This window comes from Oryctolagus cuniculus, chromosome 10 (assembly GCF_964237555.1).
Source record: "Oryctolagus cuniculus chromosome 10, mOryCun1.1, whole genome shotgun sequence".
NCBI classification, from domain to species: Eukaryota; Metazoa; Chordata; class Mammalia; order Lagomorpha; family Leporidae; genus Oryctolagus; species Oryctolagus cuniculus.
The window spans coordinates 20,278,410-20,300,060 of NC_091441.1; the positions used below are offsets into that span (position 1 = coordinate 20,278,410).

At 53.5% G+C, this 21,651-nt stretch overlaps 1 protein-coding gene across 3 annotated transcripts in view; it reads right to left on the reverse strand.

Moving 5' to 3' along the window:
• NEDD4L (NEDD4 like E3 ubiquitin protein ligase) overlaps positions 1 to 20,551 on the reverse strand; it is a 320,618-nt gene extending 300,067 nt beyond the window's left edge. Inside the window, exon 1 of one of the 3 annotated variants that reach the window (XM_051851903.2) lies at positions 20,173 to 20,547. In XM_051851903.2, the coding sequence (XP_051707863.1) occupies positions 20,173 to 20,220 (48 nt within the window). In that variant the 5' untranslated portion in view covers positions 20,221 to 20,547. Of the gene's footprint in view, positions 1 to 20,172 lie in introns of all 3 variants that reach the window. The other 2 variants (XM_051851904.2, XM_070050119.1) reach the window with 2 other exon arrangements.
• Between the last annotated feature and the right edge of the window lie 1,100 nt (positions 20,552 to 21,651).

Consider the following 21,651-nt stretch of genomic DNA (forward strand, 5'->3'; position numbering starts at 1 on the left):
AGGGTCCACCACCCACGAGGACACCCTCCCTCCCTCCCGGATGCAGATGACTTCTTGGACAGCCAGGACCACACCTGGCACAGGAAGTCTCAGGTAACAATAACCCATTAGTACAGATGCTGCTTGACTTCCAAACAGGCTATACCCTGGGAAGCCTACAGTAACTTGAAACAACCAAACTCAAAATTGCATGCTGCAATCTAATCTACTGAACATCAAAGTATAGTTTAGCCTCCTTAATTTTCTTTAATTTGAAAGGCAGAGAGACAGAAAGAAATCTTCCACCAACTGGTTCACTTTGTAATCGCCCACAACAGCCAAGGCTGGGCCAGGCCAAAGACAAGAGGCTAGAACTCAGTTCTGGTGTACCATATGGGTGGCAGGGACCCAAGCCTTGAGCCGTCACTCACTGCCTCCCAGGGTGCATCCTAGTGGGAAGCTAGACTCAAAAGCAGAGCTGAGCCAGCGCCGCGGCTCACTAGGCTAATCCTCCACCTAGCGGCGCAGGCACACCGGGTTCTAGTCCCAGTCGGGGCACCGGATTCTGTCCGGTTGCCCCTCTTCCAGGCCAGCTCTCTGCTGTGGCCCGGGAGGGCAGTGGAGGATGGCCCAAGTGCTTGGGCCCTGCACCCCATGGGAGACCAGGATAAGTACCTGGCTCCTGCCTTCGGATCAGCGCGGTGTGCCGGCCGCAACGCGCCAGCTGTGGCAGCCATTGGAGGGTGAAGCAACGGCAAAGGAAGACCTTTCTCCCTGTCTCTCTCTCACACTATCCACTCTGCCTGTCAAAAAAAAAAAAAAAAAAAAAAAAAAAAAAAAAAAAAGCAGAGCTGAGACTTGAAGCCATAGCCTCATCTACTTTAAAATGTTCTGAACATTTAACATTAGCCTACAGATGGGACAAAATCATCTGACCAAATCCCGTTCTATTTGAAAAAAAAAAAAAAAAAAAAAGTGTTGAGGATCTAGCATTGTTTGTTGAATACTGTACTGGAAGTCAAAAAGTGTGGGTATACTTTCATACCACAGTCCAATCAAGAGATCATTAACATTGAAACATCATAAGTCAGAGACATGGCTTGGATGTCTGGCACAGCTGAGTCGCCATCTGGGCTGCCACAGCTCCACATCGGAGTGCCTGGGTTCAAGCCCAGCTAGTCCATTTCTGATCCGGCATCCTCCTAATGTCACCCTGGGAGGCAGCAGGTGAGAGCTCAGGAACCTGGGTCCCTACAACCCACAGGGGAGACCTGCACTGAATGCCAGACTCCTGGCTTCAACCTGGCACATCCCTGGCTATTTTAGGCCTTTGGGAAGTGAACCACTAGATGGAAAATCCATCAGTATCTCTCTCTCTCCTTCAAATTAAAAGGTGGAAATAAATAAATAAAAAGTTAAATAAGGTGGGGAGCATCTGTACAAGCCCATTCTAGATCAGGATTCCTGGGCTTCTGTGGGGAGCAACTGAGACTAGACTAAGTTACTGGAATTAAGACTTATTCTATGCATCTGCTCTCCCACAATATGGCGCTGAGAGAGACCAAACAACTTCTACACAGCTGCCTTCAGTTCAACCAATAACCTGCAGGAGCTGATCCTGCTCCTGATTGGAGGAGAGCAGCGTGCTCGTGCTCGGTGTGTGGGTAGCAGAGTTGGGATTGGTGGAAGAGGACTATAAAGGAAAAGAGAGACAACATGCACCAGGAACATCTGAGAAGCCCCTGAGAGAGCCGGCCGGCGGTATGCGGCTCCTCTGCGGAAGCGGTGAAAGCGGGGGGGGGGGGGGGGGGGGGGGGGTGCCGCCCCTCCACAGAGGTGGAGGGGCCGGCAGCTAACCCGGGAAGGCATCGTTCTTCCACGAGTGAGGGAATGAACGGCAGCTAACCCGAAGGGCCAGGCAAAAAGAACAGCGCAGGGTCTGGTGTCGTTCCTCTGTGAGTGGGGGAGCGACAGGCTTCAAGTGGCCCTACTCTCCTGCATCTCTCTGTAAGCCTGTAGGTCAGTGAGGCACTCAAGCTCCAGTCACAGTACAACAGAAGTCGGAATTCAGGAAGTGAGAGAAAGAGTACCCACTGGACGAGGAACCAGTCAGGAAAGGAAAACCTGTCCTAACGGCCAGGGCTTCCTGAGCACAGACGACAGATGTAGTTTCAACAGAACAGCACCACATGTTCACAGCACCACATCGCAGCGGCATTCACTTGTCAATTTTCATAATGCATCTGCATATTGGCTATGATGTTGTTGTGATAGCTATGGTGACACAGCACCGGAAAATATGTCTATTCCTTTTATATTTGGGTGGATAAGGAAACCAAAGAGTTCATGGAAAATGGCGTGAAAAGGTAAGGTTTTTTCCAGCACTCTGACCTCAGAATCAGCTCTTAAGGCATTCGGATCTGGCTAAAAAGCCCATGAGAACATTTCAGGCACTTAAGCCAAGACACTGTGGCAGAAAAAATTATCTACATGAAGGATCTCTGTGAGACCCCGGTGGAAAGAAGGGGCCATCAAAAAAGATGTAATTTTCTCTGAAGGGAGGAGAGAGCTTCCACTTTGCTATGGTCCTGTCTAAATACTGACAGTCTGTGAACTCAAGCGGTTTCCATAGCCTTGGCAGCTCATGACAAAAGCCTCGGGTGATCACTGACATCCTAAATCAGGGTGTCAATTGTTAAAGCAACAACAGGAGCCACTGTGCACTTACTCCCCATGTAAGACTTTTGTCCTTAATATGCTATACTATGAGAATTAACTGTAAAACTTGTTTTCAAACAGTACTTTATACTTTGTGTGTGTGTGGGTGTAAATTGTGGAAATATTTACTTAGTACAGAGTTGGTCTTCTTCATATAATTAAAAATGAATCCTAAGGAAGAATGGAATGGGAGAGGGAGTAGACGATGGGACGGGAGTGGGGGGTGGGAGGGTGGCTATGGGGGGAAGAACACTATATTCCTAAAGTTGTAGCTATGAAATTTGTATTCATTAAATAAAAGTTTTCTTTAAAAAAAGGTAAGGTTTTTAAAATATTTATTTATTTGAAAGAGTGACAGAGACAGAGAGGGAGAGACAGATCTTCCATCCACTGGTTCACTCCTCAAATGGTCACAACAGCTGGGCCTGGTCCAGGCCAAAGCCAGGAGCCTGGAACTTCAGGTCTTCCTTCTGGGCCCAAGTATGCCGCTGCCTTCCCAGGCCCATTAGCAGGGAGCTGGACTGGAAGTGGAGCAGCCAAGATTCAAACCAGTGCTCTGATACAGGCTGCTGGTATTGCAAGCAGCCACTTAACCCACTTCATCAAAATGCCAATTTTGCAAAGTTTATTTGGTGCAGAACATGCATGATATCCAAGCATGGTGTTTTCCTAATACACAATGCCCATGACTAAGACCCCTCCCATTTTAAGAAATGTTACAAGGGCCGGTGCCGCAGGCTGAGGGTTATGCCACGGCGCCAGCGTCCCATATGGACGCCGGTTCTAGTCCCGGTTGCTCCTCTTCCAGTCCAGCTCTATACTGTGGCCTGGGAGGGCACTGGAGGATGGCCCAAGTGCTTGGGCCCTGCATCTGCACGGGAGACCAGAAAGAAGCACCTGGCTCCTGGCTTCAGATCTGCGGCCACTTGGGGAGTGAACCAACAGAAGGAAGACCTTTCTCTTTCTCTTTCTCTTTCTCTCTTTCTCTCTCTCTCTCTGTCAAATAAATAAGTAAAAATCTTAAGAAAAAAAAAACATTACAATAAAAACAAGGCAGCACTGGGCTGACTTCTCTAAGGGATCCCTCCACCTTATTCAAGCCTTAGAAAACTACTGTATCATGTTGCCTGCTGTCTTCCCACAACATAAGAGGAAACACATGACCCACTGTCCTTCCCAGGAAAGCAACATTAGAAGAAGGTATTCCTCCACGGGAAATTTCAGAATGGAATAAAACATAAGCACCTTTGGAAATTTATATTCATTAAATAAAAGTTAAAAAAAAAACATAAGCACAATCAGCTTAGCACTGATTAGCATGAATATAACAGATCAAACCTTAGAGAGTAATAAGATTACTCGCCCAAAACTGAGCTCAATACAGAAGTGTTCCTTGACTGTCACTGATCCTTCAAATTTCTCAGCCACACTTCCCTGTCACCACAGTCCTGTTATACCTGGGACTCTAAACAACACGGAGTCTGAAAAGAAGCAGCCATGCTGGCCTTCAATGCCGTGCTATAACTCAGGGCAGCAATGAAGTAAACAAGGTTGTAGGTGCCCCTTTTTCCCCGTTTTCCCTTGATTTTGTATTCATCATTAAAACATGAACCCAGCACTGGTCTCTCCTACCATTAAGCCTGAGGCCCTGTCTGCTTGCCCTGGTCCACGAGTGCCCACCCAAAAAGCTCTTCTGAGCCTCTGCTTCCTAGCAGACCACAAGGTGCAGCACACGCCTGCCTCCCCTAAGTCCTGCCCGGCTGTGCAGGAACAGGCCCTCGGGGAGAGGTGCAGAAGCCTCGCACTCACCAAACGGTCCCAGCAGCCCAGTGCACCAGGTCGCTGTGTGGCCAGGCAGGAAAAAAAAAAAATGGGACCAACATAAAGACTGTCACTGCAGCAATCACACGGAGAAAGCACCTACCTGAATCTCAGCAGAGAGCCTCACTCAGAGCCCTACCCAGAGACTATCTTAACACACCTGCGTAACTGTGCAGACCCCAACAACACGATCTGATGAAGAGTTCTGCTGTGAGAACTTCACGCCTAATGCTGGTGACGTCACAGGTCACGAAGGCAGGCAGTGGCATAAGCAAAAGTCCTCCCAGACACTGGGTAACAACCGCTCAGACAGGACTACGGAACCAGAAGCCCACACACCTGCCACAGCGACCAGATCCACTCCAGCACACTCAGGTGAACTCTGGCAAGCCAGAAGATGTTCGGGGGTTCCACTCCCTCATCCTGACCTTCCAAATTCCTTTTCCTCCTACCCCTTCCCAAAGGATCGTTAATATGAGAAGCCTGGATGAGTTCACATGCATGGAAAATAAATGGGGTTTGAACTTAAGATCTTGTCTTCACTTTTTTTTTTTTAGAGATTTTGTTTATTTGAAAGGTAGGATTACAGAGTGTGATAAGGGAGACAGAGAGATCTTCCATTCAATGGTTCACTCCCCCAAATGGCTGCAGTGGCCAGGGCTGGGCTGGGCTGAAGCCAGGAACTTCATCTAGGTCTCCCACTGGGTGCAGGGGCCCAAGTCCTGAGCCATCTTCAGGTTTCCCAGGCGCATCAGCAGGAAGCTGGATCAGAAGTGGAGCAGCTGGGACTCGAACCAGTGTTCATACCTGCAGCGTCACAACACCTGCCTGAGTTTCTGTATTTGTATCCTACAGTATGCCACAGTGCTTGAAAAGGAAGAGATGGTGAGGTTCCCACACTCCACCTGCGGGGAGGAAAGCCTTCCCCTCAAAGCTGTTCCTTCAGCCACCTGCCTGCCTGCCTGGAGCCGCCCTTGGGCAGAAAGCATCCTGCCTCCCCACGTGTGCCCCCCTGCACGTGGCCACGAGGAAGGACGCAGCGGGCAGGAGGCTGTGTCTGGACAGTGACACGTGGAAAACCCGCACTTCCACTCTGCTCTGGCCACCAGCAGCCAGCTTTGGCCAAGCGACCCCTTCCTCCTGACCTCCCTCTTCTCACCTGATAAACCAGAGAAAGGGTTGTGACCTCACATGACCGAGACCACGAGGACACCTCAAGAAGTACACAGTAAAATGCTAGTAAAAGATTGTTTATTTTGGTGCAAGACATCTCTAAGACCTAGGCGATGTTTTCAGGATACGTATGTCCCACGAATTGCCTGAAGACCCCTGACGTCCCAGAGCAGGGTTCCCAGTCTCAGCCCTGGTGACATTTTAGGGCCAGCTCATGGCTGTGGGGGTCTTCTAAGCTGCTCGGCTGTCCCATGTCCACCCACCCCATGCCAGGAGCACCTCCCACCTCCTAACGGGCATCCTGTGAGGCCGCAGGTGACAGCTCAAGGAGTTTAGTACCTGTCCTCCGGGCGGAAACCAAGACTGGGCAAACTGAGCCCCAGCTCCCGGCTTCTCCTGCAGGCACCCCCAGTGGGTGGGAGATCTCCTCTCTCTCTGCCTTTCAAATAAACTGAATCAAACTTAAAAAAAAAAAATCTTCTCTCAGTAGCTTCCAATACAATCTGCTGTCATGAACTGCGGTCACCATGTCAGACAACAGGTGAGTTAGCGTCAGCACTCACAGCAGCACGCAGCACACGGGCACTCCTGTGGGGCCTGAGAGTCAGGTGGGCAGGTCCCCAACGCTGTGGCATCCTTGCTGCTCTGGAAGGAGCCGCTTCTCAGCACCCAGGTGTGCTCCGGAGACTTAACAGCTGGGGACACGGATACCGTCCCTTTCTCTCTTCTCCCTCCCTCTTTCCCTCTGTGTCTGTCTCTCCCCCCCCCCAGCCTGCCTGCCTGCCCGCCCTTCCTTATTTATTTAAGAGGCAAAGGGGCAAAGAAACAGACAGATCTCACCTACTCGTCCCTCCTCAAATGACCGTAACAGCCAGGGCTGGACTGGACAGAACCCAGGAGCACCTTGATCCAGGTGTCCCACGTGGGCGGCAGGAGCACGATTACTTGACCGGGCCATCACCTGCCTCCAGCATCTGCATCAGCAGGAAGCCACGGTGGGCATCGAACCCAGGCACTCAGTGTCCTAACCACTGGGCCACACGTCCCTGAGGAGACCGTCCTGCCGAGAGGGGCAGCGCGAATCCTCAAAGCCGATGCTCTGGTATCGGCGGCGGGGGTCTCCAGAATCTCTGCTCTTTGAAGAATCGGGTGGGGTCGGGGGATCGTGAGGCTGTGGAAGGCACTCGCCTCTCTCGGGCCGGCAGAAGCGAGGGGTCTTTCCACTTAGACTCTGCAGGAAGGAGAACACTTCAGAGCAATTCACGCCGCAAATTTCAAAAAGATCTTTTCAAGACAATTTTTTTTTTTTTTGATCCACAGATCTCCTGAGATGGTTTAATCTGCAAACTCCGCTGGAGAAGAGCAGAGCCTCCAGGGGCCTGAGCCCGAGCCAGGGACGAGGGCGGATTCCATGGGCTGTGGCCCTCGCTGCATGGAGCGGCTCATCTCCCCGAGACAGGCACATGAGCCATGGCGCCCTCAACGCACAGGAGGCTGCTGCACCTGGGGTGCGACGGTGGGTGGAGGGACAGGGTGCCCTGCCTGAGAGAGAGACAGAGCTCTGAGCTGAGTGACAAAGAAACTACAACACGCCAGCAGCTGCAGTTCTGGGATCTCGGCCTTCCCAAGTCCCCGACCACAGTCCAGGCCTGGCTCCCTGCTGTGGCAGGTACATCTGTGCTACCCACAGTCCCTTCAAGGGGTTCCCTTGCTGTTCAAATTCTTCAGAATCAGCTGCTGTTGCCCACACTCAAGAACCATGGCACGGGTGATGTATCAGAAAGAGGAAGACTGGGAGAACAGGGAATGGGGAGGTATTGGTTTTGCAAGATGAAAAGAATTCTGTGGACGGGACAGGCATTTGCCTCTTGGGACACCTGCATCCCTTACCTGGGTGCCTGGGCGTTCAAGTCCCGACTCCAATCCCAGCCTCCTGCTAATGTGCACGCTACAAGGCAGCAAATAATGCTTCAAGTACTTGGGTTCCTGAGCCACCCACAGGGAAGACCCACACAGAGTTCCAGGTCCCAGCTTCTACGGGTCCAGATGCAGCCAGTTGGGAAGGGAACCAGTAGATGCAAGTGTGCACGCTCGCTCACGCGTGCTCTCTCCCCCTTCATTACAAATAAAGTACACATTTCTAAAACACGAGTGCAGGAGGCAGACGGCGGTGATGGCTTTGTGAACGTGCTTACTGCCTCCAAACCACACACTTTAACTTTTCATGTGTACTTTACCATAATTCTTCGATTCCCTCGGCAGGCAGGGCGGAGGGTACCACGAGTCCCACAGTCTCAAGCCAGGGAAGTCAGCCCTACTCGTACGCTGGAGCCCAACCTGCAGGGTTAAACTGCCCAGGTCGCCTGGTCCAACCCAAACCACGCCTCCTTGCTCTACGCTGCTCTCCAACTGCCACAAGGCAGAAGCAAAGGGGATGAGCTGGGTATGGGGGCTGCGGCCCAGACCCAGAATCCCCAGAACCTGAGACTCCGGCTACATGGCATCACCAGCATGGCTACAGCCATGGAAGCAAACAAACCCAGAAGCTGAGTGTTTCATGGCAATGGTTTGCAAAGAGACCCACAGCTGGGCAGACTCCAGCCTGTGGGTATTCAACCCCAAAGCCCCAAGCCCAGGCCAAGCAGGACCCAAGAAAGGGAACTGTGCCAGTTCCCACCCCCATCCCGGTACGGGGCAGAGGACGACGACCCAAGGCGACTGGCACACTGGGCACCCTCTGCAGAACCAGAAGCTACCAGCCCGGCTCAGTCAGCTACCCAGTGAGAGACTTCTTGTCTCCCCCCCTTCTCCAACAGAGGGTCCACCTTGGTCACCCTGTTCCTTCTGTGCCACTGTAGGTTCTACATGTTGAGGGATAGAACCTACTTTGACCTACTTAGCTGTACATCCCCAGGCCACTAAAAAACACGAGACAAAAACCTCCTTTCGGTGCTAGAAGAGTATACCCAGAGACAGCAGCAGCTTAGCCGGACACCTGCGGGGCTCCCCGAGGAGGGAAGGAGGGCACCTGTGCTTCGGGAAGCCACGGGCATTTCTGAAGGTGTCTGCGCCTGCAGGAGAGTGACCTATCCAGGAGGTGGACCAGCGGGACACCCTAGCTGACCGCACCGTCGCTCGGGGAACAGCACCCTCCTGGGGAGCAGCGAGCGGATCTAAGCCTGCACGGGCTAAGAGGACACCAGAGAGACTTCCCGGGGCCCTCTGGGGATGAGAGATCGTCAACCTCGAGAGAAGGCCACAGGAGGCCTTTCTCCTCCCTCTTCACATCCCAGAGTGGGGGGGGGGGGGAAGGGGGCCCTCGGACTGCCCACAGCCACCACGCTGTGACAACCAAGGCCCTGACAGAGACCGCCTGTAAGTGGTGGAGTAGAGAAACCGACAGCGCTGGCTGCATGGTGGCATCACAGAGCTGCCACGCGTCCTTGTCCTTTCAGTGGACGCTTCCTGGCTGACACATCAAAGCTGAACCAGGCTGTGATGACCTCCATCATCTACAGTGACACAAGGGGCACCGCGGTCCACACACTGCCACTGGCGGACTCCAGCTCCGCGGTGCTCAGATGCCGAAGCAGGAGCTCTTGGTGGGGGGCAGGGGGCGAGCAGTATGGGGGGGAGATGGCCAGAGTGTTGGGAACTCAGCGCAGCAAATGCATACTTGAGGCTGGAGCTGGGCCTGGCCTCGTCTCACCCAAGACTGGTCTCAGGCTGGAGGCAGCATGGCGATGGTGCCGTCGATGCCACCTTTTAGTCTGGGAGGAGACGTACTCCAGGTCCCACCCAACCCTCAGTGGACCTCAGAAGCCAGCTGGAAGTCAAAATGAAGAGCCACAGCCCCTCGGATGTCTGCATGAGTGACGACAGCTACACACAGCTATCATTTTGCCACATCCCACTACTTGGCACTGAAATCTAGTAATAATAAAATAATAAGGTTCTAACTGAAAAGCTCAAAAAAAAAAAAAAAGATGAGTTTTATCACAGGCCACAATTTTCACAGTACACACAAAGATTCCGGAGAACGCAAAACACCATTAAAAATTAAAACTTTTCTGCAACTGCCATGCACAGTGGGATGAAAATACCAATGTTAAGTGTCCACGGTAGAGAAAATAAAACACCTGTTTTGCAAGCTGCTAGTGAAAAAAGAAAACTAATTTACCAGTCACTTTTTTGGAAAAGTACTCGATTTTTTTATCTATCCCTTCCCTCCCAATGCAGGAGTGAGCTCGTAATACAGCGATGCAATGACCTGGGTATCTCTAGACACAAAGCACAAGGCGGGCCCCCACAAATCCGGGTTCCATGAGCACAAAGTATCAGTCTTTGCATGGAGCAGGTGCCCTCATTTTTAGCTGAAGCCTGAAGCGCAGGCAGGTGGGGGAGTCTCCTTCCAACTGATCTCAATACCTACAGGAGAGTGCTTCAACAACATCTTGGAAAATAGAATTAAAAGGGGGCCGGCGCTGTGGACAGTGGGCTAAGCCTCCACCTGCAGTGCCAGCATCCCATATGTGCACCGGTTTGTGTCCTGGCTGCTCCACTTCCAATCCAGCTGTCTGCTTAGGGCTTGGGAAAGCAGTGGAAGACGGCCCAAGTTCTTGGGCCCCTGCACCTGCAAGGAAGACCCAGAAGAAGCTCCTGGCTTCAGACTGGCTCAACTCTGGCTGTTGGGGCCATTTGGGGAGTGAACCACCAGATGGACGACTTTTCTGTCTCTGTAACTCTACCTGTCAAATAAAGAAACTCTTTCAAAAAAAAAAAAAAAAAACAAAAAACAAAAAAACACTGGAATTAAAAGCAAAGTTTGGGGACAGGTGTTTGAACCAGCGATTAATACTCCTGGTTCTATGCCTGGCTCTGGACCCTGACCCTAGTTCCCTGCTAACGGAGCCTCTGTCACCCACATGGGAGACCAAGGACTGAGTTTCCAGCTCCGAGCTCTGTCCTCAGCCTGGTCCTGGTCACTGCCAGCACTAACAGAGTGCCCTCGTGGCCAGGAGCTCTCCTTCTCCCTGTCTCTCTCACACGAGCTCTGTCTCTGAAATGGGGTGGAAAAAATTCAGTTTCAGTTTGTTTAGGTGCAAAATCATTTGAAACCCACACATGGCATTTAAAAAATATGCATTTTCCATGAACTATTTGAAGACCCCTCATAGAAAAAAAAAATGCCTGTTGTAGAAATAGAAGTAAACGAGTAAACAAAAATGATGACAATTTTAAAAAATGACCTATCATCCCTTTGCTCAAAGAGACAGATGCCCGGGGAACTTTTTATGTGTAATCACTTTAATAACAATAGGATTCTACTTCACCCACGGTTCTGTAACCTCCTTTTGCTACACGTTACATGCCTGACAGTTCCATGTCACTAAATACTCTTCCGCGTCTCCCCACCCCTCCATGGCTGCCCTACACCTTCTCTACCTCCCTTCTCAAAGCTTGCACTCCCACCTTCAAGTGCTCTTTCCTCAGTAACATTCGCCGCAGGTGAAGATCCTGGCACCAGAGGCAGGCATGGCCTACGGTGCCACATGCCAGTTTCTCAGGCATCAGCAGAAACACACTCCAGAATGCAAAGTCCACACGGGGAGCTCAACCCCGGGGTGGGGTGGGGTGGGGGAGCCGCGGGTTCAGCTATCCAGGGTGAACGTGACCAGAACCAAATACAAGGGGACCTCCAGCAGCCCACAGAAGACGGAATGAAGGGATGACTTCAGTTTTGGCGCGCACGCTTTTTGCAACGCACATATAGGAAAGGCCTTTCATAACTGGTATTATTAAACAAGAAAACTATGCAGAGCTTTCAAAATATTTTACACCAAAAGTAAGCATCTGCTTAATTCCATTTTCCACAAACGTTCTGCAGCACCCTGGTCCAGGCTGACGTGCCGTCCGCCCGCAACTAGGGCAGAACGCAAACATCACACACAGTGCGAGAGGGAAGCATAAACAGACACACACACACACACACACACACACACACACACACACGGCTTCTCGGCGCTGCTCTGAGCCTCAGCGCCCTGCCCTTCCCAGGATACCCTGAAGACACCTGGTCGCTAGCCGGGAGGCAGTCCCGCAGCAGCCAGACTCCCAGCAGCCTGCAGATTGGCCCCTTCGGGCTCAAAGGGCGGCTGGGCGATCAGGAGCAAGAATGCAGAGCAGGGAATTCCAGCGGGACACACGGGTTTCTCTCATTGTTCAATAGTTAACAGCGAGCGCTTACCAAGCAAAGCCGCTCTCTAAGTAGGTTAGGCTTGCATCTCCTTTCTTAGACACCATACCAAAGTGACATCCAGTCTTAAAAACAAACAAACAAAACACCTCTTCCATGTGTAAATAAGTCTGCCTTACCCCTGATCCAAAGCCTATGTTCACCACACCCCACCAAGGGCGACACCTAACCCTTGCCAAAACCTAAAGCCATGCAGGCCAGTTAAAACAAACAAACAAAAAGCTGTTCACCTTTGCATTTTACAACATTCCGCCCTCACAGGTGTTCACTGGGCAGGTCAGGAGGCCGACCTGCTTTAAAGACACAACGTAACACACAACCCAGACAAGCTCCAAGGAGACAGACACAGCCAGGCCTCGCCTGGGCCTGGAAATGGGAACTGGAACTAGAATGCAACAGCCGTCAGTGGGGCTGGCGCAGTGGCGCAGGTTAAGCCGCTGCTTGCCACACTGGCATCCCACACGAACAGTGGATGGAGCCTTGGCAGCTCCACTTCCCATCCAGCTCCCTGCTAACGCACGTGGGACAGCAGCAGAAGACGGCCAGAGTGCTTGGGCACCCACCACATGGGAGACCCGGATGGAGTTCCAGGCCATAGACTCCTGGCTCCTGCTCAGGTCACTGTCACTGCACCACTGGGTCTGCCTGGTACGGGTGTGTGTGTGTGTGTGTGTAAGGAATGGCCTAGAGCTGCTCAACCAATCCACCCACGGCTCACTTCGGCATCCCAGGAAAGCCAGGGCCCAGTGCGGCCCCATCCGAAGGACAGAGGAGGGGACAGCACCTGACCCGGTGCTCAGCCTCCCCACGGAGCACGTGAGCCCTTGCAAGCCTCCCCTTCACAGGATGAACTGCCCAGCCCTCCGAGTGGCCTCTTCCTCTTGGTGAGCAGAGGTACAAAAAGAACACAACAGTGGACGCCTACTTGCCAAGAAGTCCCAAACACTGAATCTGATGACAGCCAGGGAACCTGAGAGCCCTGCCATTAAACTTGGTGATTTCTGCAAAGATACAGGACTCCAGAGCCAGGGACAAAAAGTCAACTGAAGTGTCAGATTTAAGCTAGCTACCCCAGACGCACTTACGTAACATGGCTTTGCTCACTCGAAGGCACCACAGAAGCAGCCAAGGTCCAGACCACTCAGGGGCAGAACATCCCAACTAAAAAGAGCTCCTGCGCGCTGACCAAGGACGCGACCACACTGTGCATCTACAAGCTCCCTCTGCTAGAACCTGAGCCACAGGCTTGCATCAGGAGCCAAGAGCAGCTCTGGCCATCGAACCCAGGGGCGGGGATAACCGATTCCTAGGCAGTGAGGCGTGGCAGGGTCCACGCAGCAGAACGGGAACTGTGACACAGGCAGCTCTTCCACGGGTTCGGTGCTGCAGGGACTTCCTTCCCCAAATCCAAACTTCCACCCCTCTTCCAACACCGGATATGCCCTGGGGAAGGGAAACTTTGAAAGCCTGGGAAACTGAGGCTCCCACACTGCCCTCAGCGAGAAACACTGCCGCAGGTGTTTTTGTTAAATAACCGATCCTTTTAAAAATGTTTTCATTCCCATCTCTAAATCCCCCTCTCATTTCCATATTCCACTCACAAGAAACAGCCAAGCCAACAGTGACATTAAAAAGTAAACAGAACATTGCCACCTATAGTCAGAAAACGAAATGCCTGTCTTTACACTGCGCTCAGGAAGAGGAACAACATAAAAACAGAAAGTAACATTTTGTTACACTTCCCACATCCTTCATTAACCCCACTACCCTTACACTTCCTGTTGTAAGCTATTTGTAAACTATTTTGATCTTCCTTAACATGAACTATCAGATGGTCAAAATGTAGTTTGCTTTATTACCAATTAACAAGCGACTTTGATAAGACAAACCTACTCACTCCAACATCTACAACATCAAGTGAGGATCCCGTTTTCATTTTTTTCCTACTCATCTGGGACCCAAAATCCAAAGGCAGCAACAAATTCTTAATATAGATCTTCTAACTTCAAATAGAAAAATTTTAATGTTACCATTCTACCACATTTCGCTGCATTTTTATGATGCATTTTTAAATACTGCACAAGGCCAAAAAGATGGTTAAATTAACAAGTGCAGAAGCAATTTAGCAGGAATTCAAACATGTTGTTACCATAGTGATACACTCCAAAACCATTCTTAATTTTTAAACAGTTTTACTGAGATTTATCTCACATACAAGGCGATTCACCCACTTAAAAAATCCAACTCAATGGCTTTTCATGTGTTCACAAGGATTTCTTCCTTGGGGTTACTCATTTTTCCCTTGAATACATATCAAGTAGACCGCAGCTCCCAGAATCCCCAGACTTCCCTGAGGGAGTCCCTGGTGTCGGGGTGCCCAGGGCCACACCATGGCTTTCCTTTCCACTGTGCTCCACGGTGATTAAAGAATGAGTCTGAGCAGTCCTGTGTTGTGAACTGCTTCTCAGTAATGAAACAATTCAAATAAACTGTGACAACAAAACAGAGCCTACTATGAACTGTCAGTGTTGACAGATTCTACCAACACATTCTTGAAGAAAATAAAATTGAAGAACTACAAACGATGCATATTCACCAATTATTCAAAACCGTGCTTCCCCATAAATAAGTACAATTATTAAGTGTTGACTAGAAAAACTACTTATTTCAAAGGCAAGATGAGAGAGAGAGGAGAGAGAGAATGAATCTTCAGCCAACTGGTTTATTCTCCCGATGTCCAAAACAGCTACAGCTGAAGCCAGGAGCCACGAACTCACTCCATCCAGGTCTCCCACGTGAGTGGCAGAAAATAAAAACTTGGACCACTGGTTGCTGTCTCCCAGGTGCATCAGCAGGAAACTGGATTGGAAGCAGAGATGCCAGTACTTGAATTCTGACACAAGATGTGCATATCCCAAGTAGCAGCCTAACCCACGGTGCCACAATACCATATGGGCGCCAGTTCGAGTCCCGGCTGCTCCACTTCTGATTCAGATCTCTGCTATGGTCTGAGAAAGCCTGCTCTTCCTCAAGGAATGTGCGGCTCAGCGGCCACCTTCAGATCCCAGCAGTGCCTGTGCTGTGACTGTTGAAAGCCTCCCTGGAGCATTCTGCCCTCTCGCACAGACGACACACAGCAGGGCCCAGGCACTGTCCCGCATCAGAGCGAGGCGCTACCACCTGGGCTCGGGCTGCTCTGCACTTGCCCACCGACCGCGCTCCTCTCCTTCCAGCCCTTTTCTCAGACAGGAAATCTGACTGCTAACTTCCAAACGTTGAACGACTGACAGTCTGGGGTCATCCCAGGTCTCTAGTCCCTGTCATTCAGCCACCCTAAACCATCCTTGTGGGGGTTGGCGTGTGAGGTGCAGTGGTTCAGCTGCCATCTGCAACACTGGCATCTTGTCTGGGTGCCGATTCCAGTCCAGCTGCTGGACTTTAGCCTGGCCCAGCCCCGCAAGGTTGCGACTATTTGGAGAGTTAGTCAGTTATATGGAAGATCTCTCTCTCTCTGTAACTCTGCCTTTCAAAAAAATATTTTAAAAAGTAATAATCAAGCATCTGCTCTCCTTCAACATCTCTGAGCCAAGGAGGCTTCAACAAGTGACAGTGTCTCATGGGCTGACTGTGCTTCTTAGTGGTACACAAAATAATGGTGTGTTTTAAGCCTGAAAGCACATTCAAGTGAAAGAAATAGGATTTCTGTGCCAAAGGGTAACCAGAAACATTTGCTACGAAGTGCATAATTATGGACAAATGAGTGAAGAGACCTCCAAAATGAGAGAGAGCGCTGAACTCTGGGGCAACCACACCCAACTGCCACATCTCCAGGGCCCGGAGGCACAGCCCCTGCCCTGATGGCTGCCAGGTGAGACGGTGGGTCCGGTGAAGCCAGGTTTTTACCATTTTCAGGAGAAACTCCAAGCTTTCAAACAGCAGACATAAAGATCTGGCCCAGGAGTCACCATTTTGCAGTCGATGGCATTTATCTCCACCTTCCATTAGTCTGAAAAACTGAACTATGAGGATCTTCCAGGATACCTGGAAATAAGGGATGATTATTCCACACGTTAAAAACGAGGGCACAGCAGGTGAAGCCACAGCCTGCAGCACCAGCATCCCTTACGGGTACCAGTTCAAGTCCCGGCTGCTCCACTTTCAATCCAGCTCCCTGCTAATGCACCTGGGAAAGCAGAAGATGACCAAGTCCTTGGGCCTCTGCATTGGCATGGGTAACCCAAAAGCTACTGGCTCCTGGCTTCGGATGGGCCCAGCTCCAGCCGATGCAGGCATCTGGGGAGTGAACCAGTAGATGGAAGCTTTCTCTCTTTGCCTCTGCCTCTCTCTAACTCTGCCTTTGAAATAAATCTTTGAGAAAAAAAAAAAAAAAACAGAGGGCAATTGGGGCCAGCATTGCAGCACAGCAGGCTAAGCTACCACCTGCAACACTGGCATCCCACATGGGTGCAGATGCGAGTACCAGCTGCTCCACTTATGATCCAGCTCCTCAATAACACTCCTGGGAAAGCAGCAGAAGATACACCAAGTGCGTGGGCCCCTGTACCCACGTGGGAGACCTGGATGGAGTTCTTGGCTTCTGGCTCTGACCTGGCCCAATCCCAGCCCTCTGGGGAATGAACCAGTGGATGGAAAAATCAATCTCTCTACCTCTACCTCTCTATCTCTATAACTCTGGCTTTCAAATAAATGTTTCTTTTTTACAAGAAAACTTTTTTTAAACGAGGGCAACCAACAGACCTGGTCCTGTAACTGCCTCTCACCTGCCCATCGGAGTGCAGTTCACAGGGCTGGCATGATGAACTGAGGCAGCACGTGCTTAAGGCTCCTGTGCACAGGGGGCACCCGGCACATCAGCCAGCTCCCTCCCTGTGGGCCAGAGGAAGCCTGCCCTTTCTCAGCCTGCCATCTGCCTCATTCTAAACACACACACACACACACACATACCCCTTACTGCCAAACCTAACATAAGGCTGCCGCCCATCCCTAGTATTTCACCCAGCAGAAAATCCTTTCAATAAAAGGTACCTTTCTAAGATGTAGTAAAAGATTTCAGAAGGTTCACAGTAACAGCCGTGATAGACTATGCCAAAATGTGCCTATAGACTGCCAAAATTAAATACCAAAAATAAAAGGCCAAGGACCCACACCACACCAGATGCAGAAACTAGTCCAGGCTGTTTTGATCCCAGACCAGATCTCATCTGGGGCCATGAATGAAAGTTCTGTTAGACTGCTACTCCCTCCAACACCAAACCCCCTCACCTCTGATGGTGACTTCAAATTTGGTTTCTTTGAAATAACCGGATTCAAATCGGGGTGAATATGAACGCTAACCCACCAGAGGAGTCTTTGCCAGACACACACAACACAAATTAAAACAGCACGTACATGCACACAACCAAAACTCCCATCTTCAGCCCCTTCGTCCTACAAACAGGACAGCCTGAGGCTGATGGTCCCAGAAACGGCGCCCTCTGCTTTGATGCCCCACTGTTCTCTCGTCTTTTTTCATTATTTAGAGAATACAAACCCACATAGATCAGACCTTACATATTTAACACAGTGCATTACCCCCTGTGCAAATGGGGAAAAATTAAGTTTCATGTTTCTAGACCAACAGGGCTGTTAATTTCTGTACAAGGCCAAGCAGGATACCTTCCCAAAGTTGGCAGCACAGCCTGGTATCCCACTACCTTCGTGGTTAACAAGACACAGGCAGCACCAGCAGAAGCCAGGGCTCAACAGTCTTTACGAGACGGGACATGGCTAATTGCGCTCCCCACGTACAATGCTCTTCATGAACCTCAGAGAAAACACAAATCTAACGTGAAGAGTCTGCTAGGTGTGGGTGCCTGCTTTTGCTAAGAGGCTGGGCAAGCGACGTCCACAGAGCACAGGGACTCTTCCTGCGGAGGCACTGCCCAGGCAAACGCCCCTGTCTTTAGCACATCACACATCCTCCTCTCAGAGCCCGTCAAAATCTCCCATCTGTTGTATTCCGTGGACTAATTCAGGGAGAGAAAACAAACGGTGTGCATTCAACAAGGTGCTGTTAGCGTTCCATGAAGGCATGCCCTGGTTCTCCGAAAGGCGACCTGACAGCATGGAACCTCCCAGGAAAAAGCAAATACGTGGAAATGTGCAGTCATCAAAAACATCCCCGGCTTTTTTTCCTGCTAGGAAAAACCTGCCAAAGGAAGACGGACTAGACTTCTCGCTGGATACAATGTGTGTGCCACCCCACAGAACCAGTCAGGAGGCAACAAATTAATAAAAGATGTCTCCATGCCCCACGCAGTTACACACACCCTGTAGCTACACACAGGAGGCAGCCTCTTGTGCTTGCACTGGTTTTCACTGTTAACAACACACTCAGCTCAGATCCACACGGGCCCTCCTAGGCACCCTGGCCCCATGGCTCTGGGTGGATTCTGACACCTACTGCCAATGTAAACGAAGCACAAACAACAGTGACAAGAATCCGACCCGTTGGTTCAGTTGCATTGCCCAAAACATTCTTGCGATTTTTTTAGAGAGCTTTTAAAAGTAATCGTGTGATTAAATACAAATCTACAAAGAACCCAAGGTGATTGGCACCCGCACTCCCAAGCCGCGCCTTTGTTTCGGAATGCCGGGATCTCTGAGAGCGCCCACCAGCCCTGGCCTGCTGCCACTTCCACGCAGAAGTGCAGGGCACCGAGGGGGAACCCAGGAGGGCGCGGATTCCCCAGGGACGTGAGACAATGCTCCTTCCCACCCCGCCCCAGGTAACCACACACACACAAGAGGCAAATCAGCTTACAGGAGCACAGCACGGCAAAACACACATCACTGGTGGCGTGACCATCCTTCGATAAAAATAAATATCACAGCACCCACCTTGCTAGCACCGCCTAAAGTCACACCCCACACTCACCCCACCCACCCCCAGATACCTCTTCCAGGGCACGCTGGCACCACACACACACACACACACACACCAACCACGCCAGGCCAGGAGGGAGCGGCTGGGCGCCGGCGAAGCCCACGGCGCATAGCAGCCTCTCTGGACGCCACCCCCTCACCAGAGACAGAGAGGGAACCTCGGAGAAGAAAAGAGGGAGGGGAAGACAGAGAGATGGAGCAAGCCCGCATTTCCAGGCATCAACTTTTCATGAAATGCACAACCAGGATCGGAAATACCTCCCTGCTGAGTAATGCTGCGCCGAGCGTAAATTCACCTCTGCCACGGGGAGCCAGCCCCGGGCGCGCGCCCCGCCAGATGGCAAACCACTCCCACCTGCTCCCTGCAGCCGCCCGTCACGCCGCGCCCGCCGCAGGCCTCCCACCCCCCTTTTTGGCAGGGCGACGCACCAATGAGCGCGCGCGAGGCCAGCGACAGGGCTGAGCAGTGATTTAGCAGGATTGTCGCAAAGCGGGGAGTGGGAGCCGCGCAGGCGAGGGAGGGGGAACAAAGCCCTCTCCTGGCGAACCGGCCGCCTGGGGGCGTGGCTTCCTTCGTCGGTTTGATTAATAAAAGAGATCAATTAAGCGTTCCTCTCTCCACCCACCCCGGTGGTGCCAGGCTTTGAATCCTCAGAAGGAGGCTTTAAAAATAATAATAATTTTAAAAGGCAGGTTTGCAAGCTCCCTCCAAGTTTCAGGCAGCACCTGCCACCATCCTTAACCACCTCCCGCCGCCAGGAGAGAAAAGACCCCGACCGGTCAGGGCCACGGCCACCGCACCGGGCACACGCACCGCACAGCGCCCATGGACCCGATCGGGACAAGAAAAGTTCCAGGGGCGACCCGGGGGGCTCCTCGGCAGCAGCGGGTGTGCGGCCGCGACCCAGACGTGACACGCATCATAGACTCCCGGCTGCACGGGCGAGGGGCGCAAAGTTGCCCAACAGCCCGGGAGTCGCCGCTTGGCGAGGAGGGGGCCGCGCCGCGAGAGGCGCGCGCGCCTTCCGCCCACCCCACGGCTCGGACCGCGAGCGAAGCCCAGGCTCCCCGGGCACGGCGCAGCCGTATTTACAAACAATGCGCCGGCAGCCGCGAGCCGAGCGGAAGGACCCAGGCCCGCCCCCCGGGACCCCGCTCCGGAGCGCTCCCGAGTCCCGGGCGCCCCTGCAGGCGCACCCCGGGGTAGCCCCGCGCCCCTCCCCCTGCCGGCGCGGGGCAGGAACTCCCCCGGGGAGTCCCGACGGGAAGGGGCCACTCACCTCGTCTTCCGAAAGTCCATAGACCGGCTCCCCGAGTCCGGTCGCCATGGAGCCGGAGCTGCCGCCCGCGCCCCGCGCGGGGTCCGAGGCGCTCGCGGGCGGCGGAGCTGTGGCGCGGGCCGCCGGGTTCCGCACCCGGGCCTGTGCGCCCCTCGCGGGGGAGCGGCCGGGCGCCGGCAGGTGAGGGTGCCGGAGCGAGCGCGCCCCGGCCGCTGACCGCGCCGCTTCCTCCCGGAAGGCTGCGGGACGTGCCGGCCGGCGGCTCCCGAGAGCGCGCTGAGCAGCGGGCGGCGGCTCCGCCGGGCTTTCCCTGCGTGCGGCCCGCGCCTCCCCCGCGCCTCCCCTGCCCGCCGCTCTCCGCCCCTCTCCGAGGCTGCTCTGCGATCCGGGGCACCCGGCTCGCCCGCCCCCGCTCTCGCTCGGTCCCGGCCCCCGCTCTCCCCGCCCCCTCCTCCGCCTCCTCCCACCCGGCGCCGGGGCGGGCACACGCGCCCCCCAAGCCAATCACAGGCCGGGCTGGGGGGCGGGCCGCGGGCTGCGGGGGTGGTGGAGTTCGGCCCCCACGCCCACCCCCACCGCCGTGCCGCCCGCGCGGCGCTCTGGGGGTCCCCGGGCCGCGGGGCGGGTCCGCAGGGGCGTGCCCGGGCCGGCTCAGCCTGCGGAGCTGACCCTGCCCCCTCTCCCGGCTTGGCTCCGCTTTGGGGAGGGGGCGGACTGGGCCTTTGCGGGCGAGAGGGCTTTGGCGAACAGCGTGGGCCCTTTCCCGCACTGGGGTTTTTGGGCCGAGAGCCCTGAGCGCGCCGTCTCAGTTTTAAGGGGGCGCAGATGGAGGTTTCCAGCCCCCTTTAAATCCTTGGCAGCCCCAGCCGGCCGGACTTGGCTGCGCCGTCGGCTCCCCGGAGCGCAGTGCCGGCCGGGGAGAGGCTGCCCCGCCGCGGCCGCGGGTCGCCATTGCCTGTGTCCGCCGCGCGGGGGACGAGCCCGCGCCGCGCCCCGCGCGCTCCGCCGCGCCCTCGGAGCCCGAGCGCCTGGCTCTTCGGGAAGAGGCAGCTCGGCTCCGGGCCGCCGCCGGACGTGTGGAGCTGCAGTTGCCGACGCTGGAGACGCGGTGTCGGCCGCTGCGAGAGCCTTCCCGCAGCGCGCTCATCTCTTCCCTCGGAGGTCCAAGAATGCCACTGACGACTGCAGATGAGCGGGGGTGGGGGCTGGGGATCCCGTCCCCGGGCATCCTCAGGAAGGCCTTGCCTTCATTTCGGATGGTAATTCAAAAACGGAGCACGCCGGGCTCGCGCCGTGTGCTGGGGAGACGACACGTGAACTTGCCTACCTGGGTGTTGCGCGCCGCCAGCTGCTTTAGCAAATGTCTCTGTGGGTCCTTCGTGTGACAGGGTAGGGGCGCACCCCGTCCTCACTCGAGCCCACCTTGGCCTCCCTGCGCGCTGACCGTGGCGTGACGTAGGTGCCGTCCAATGGGTCTCC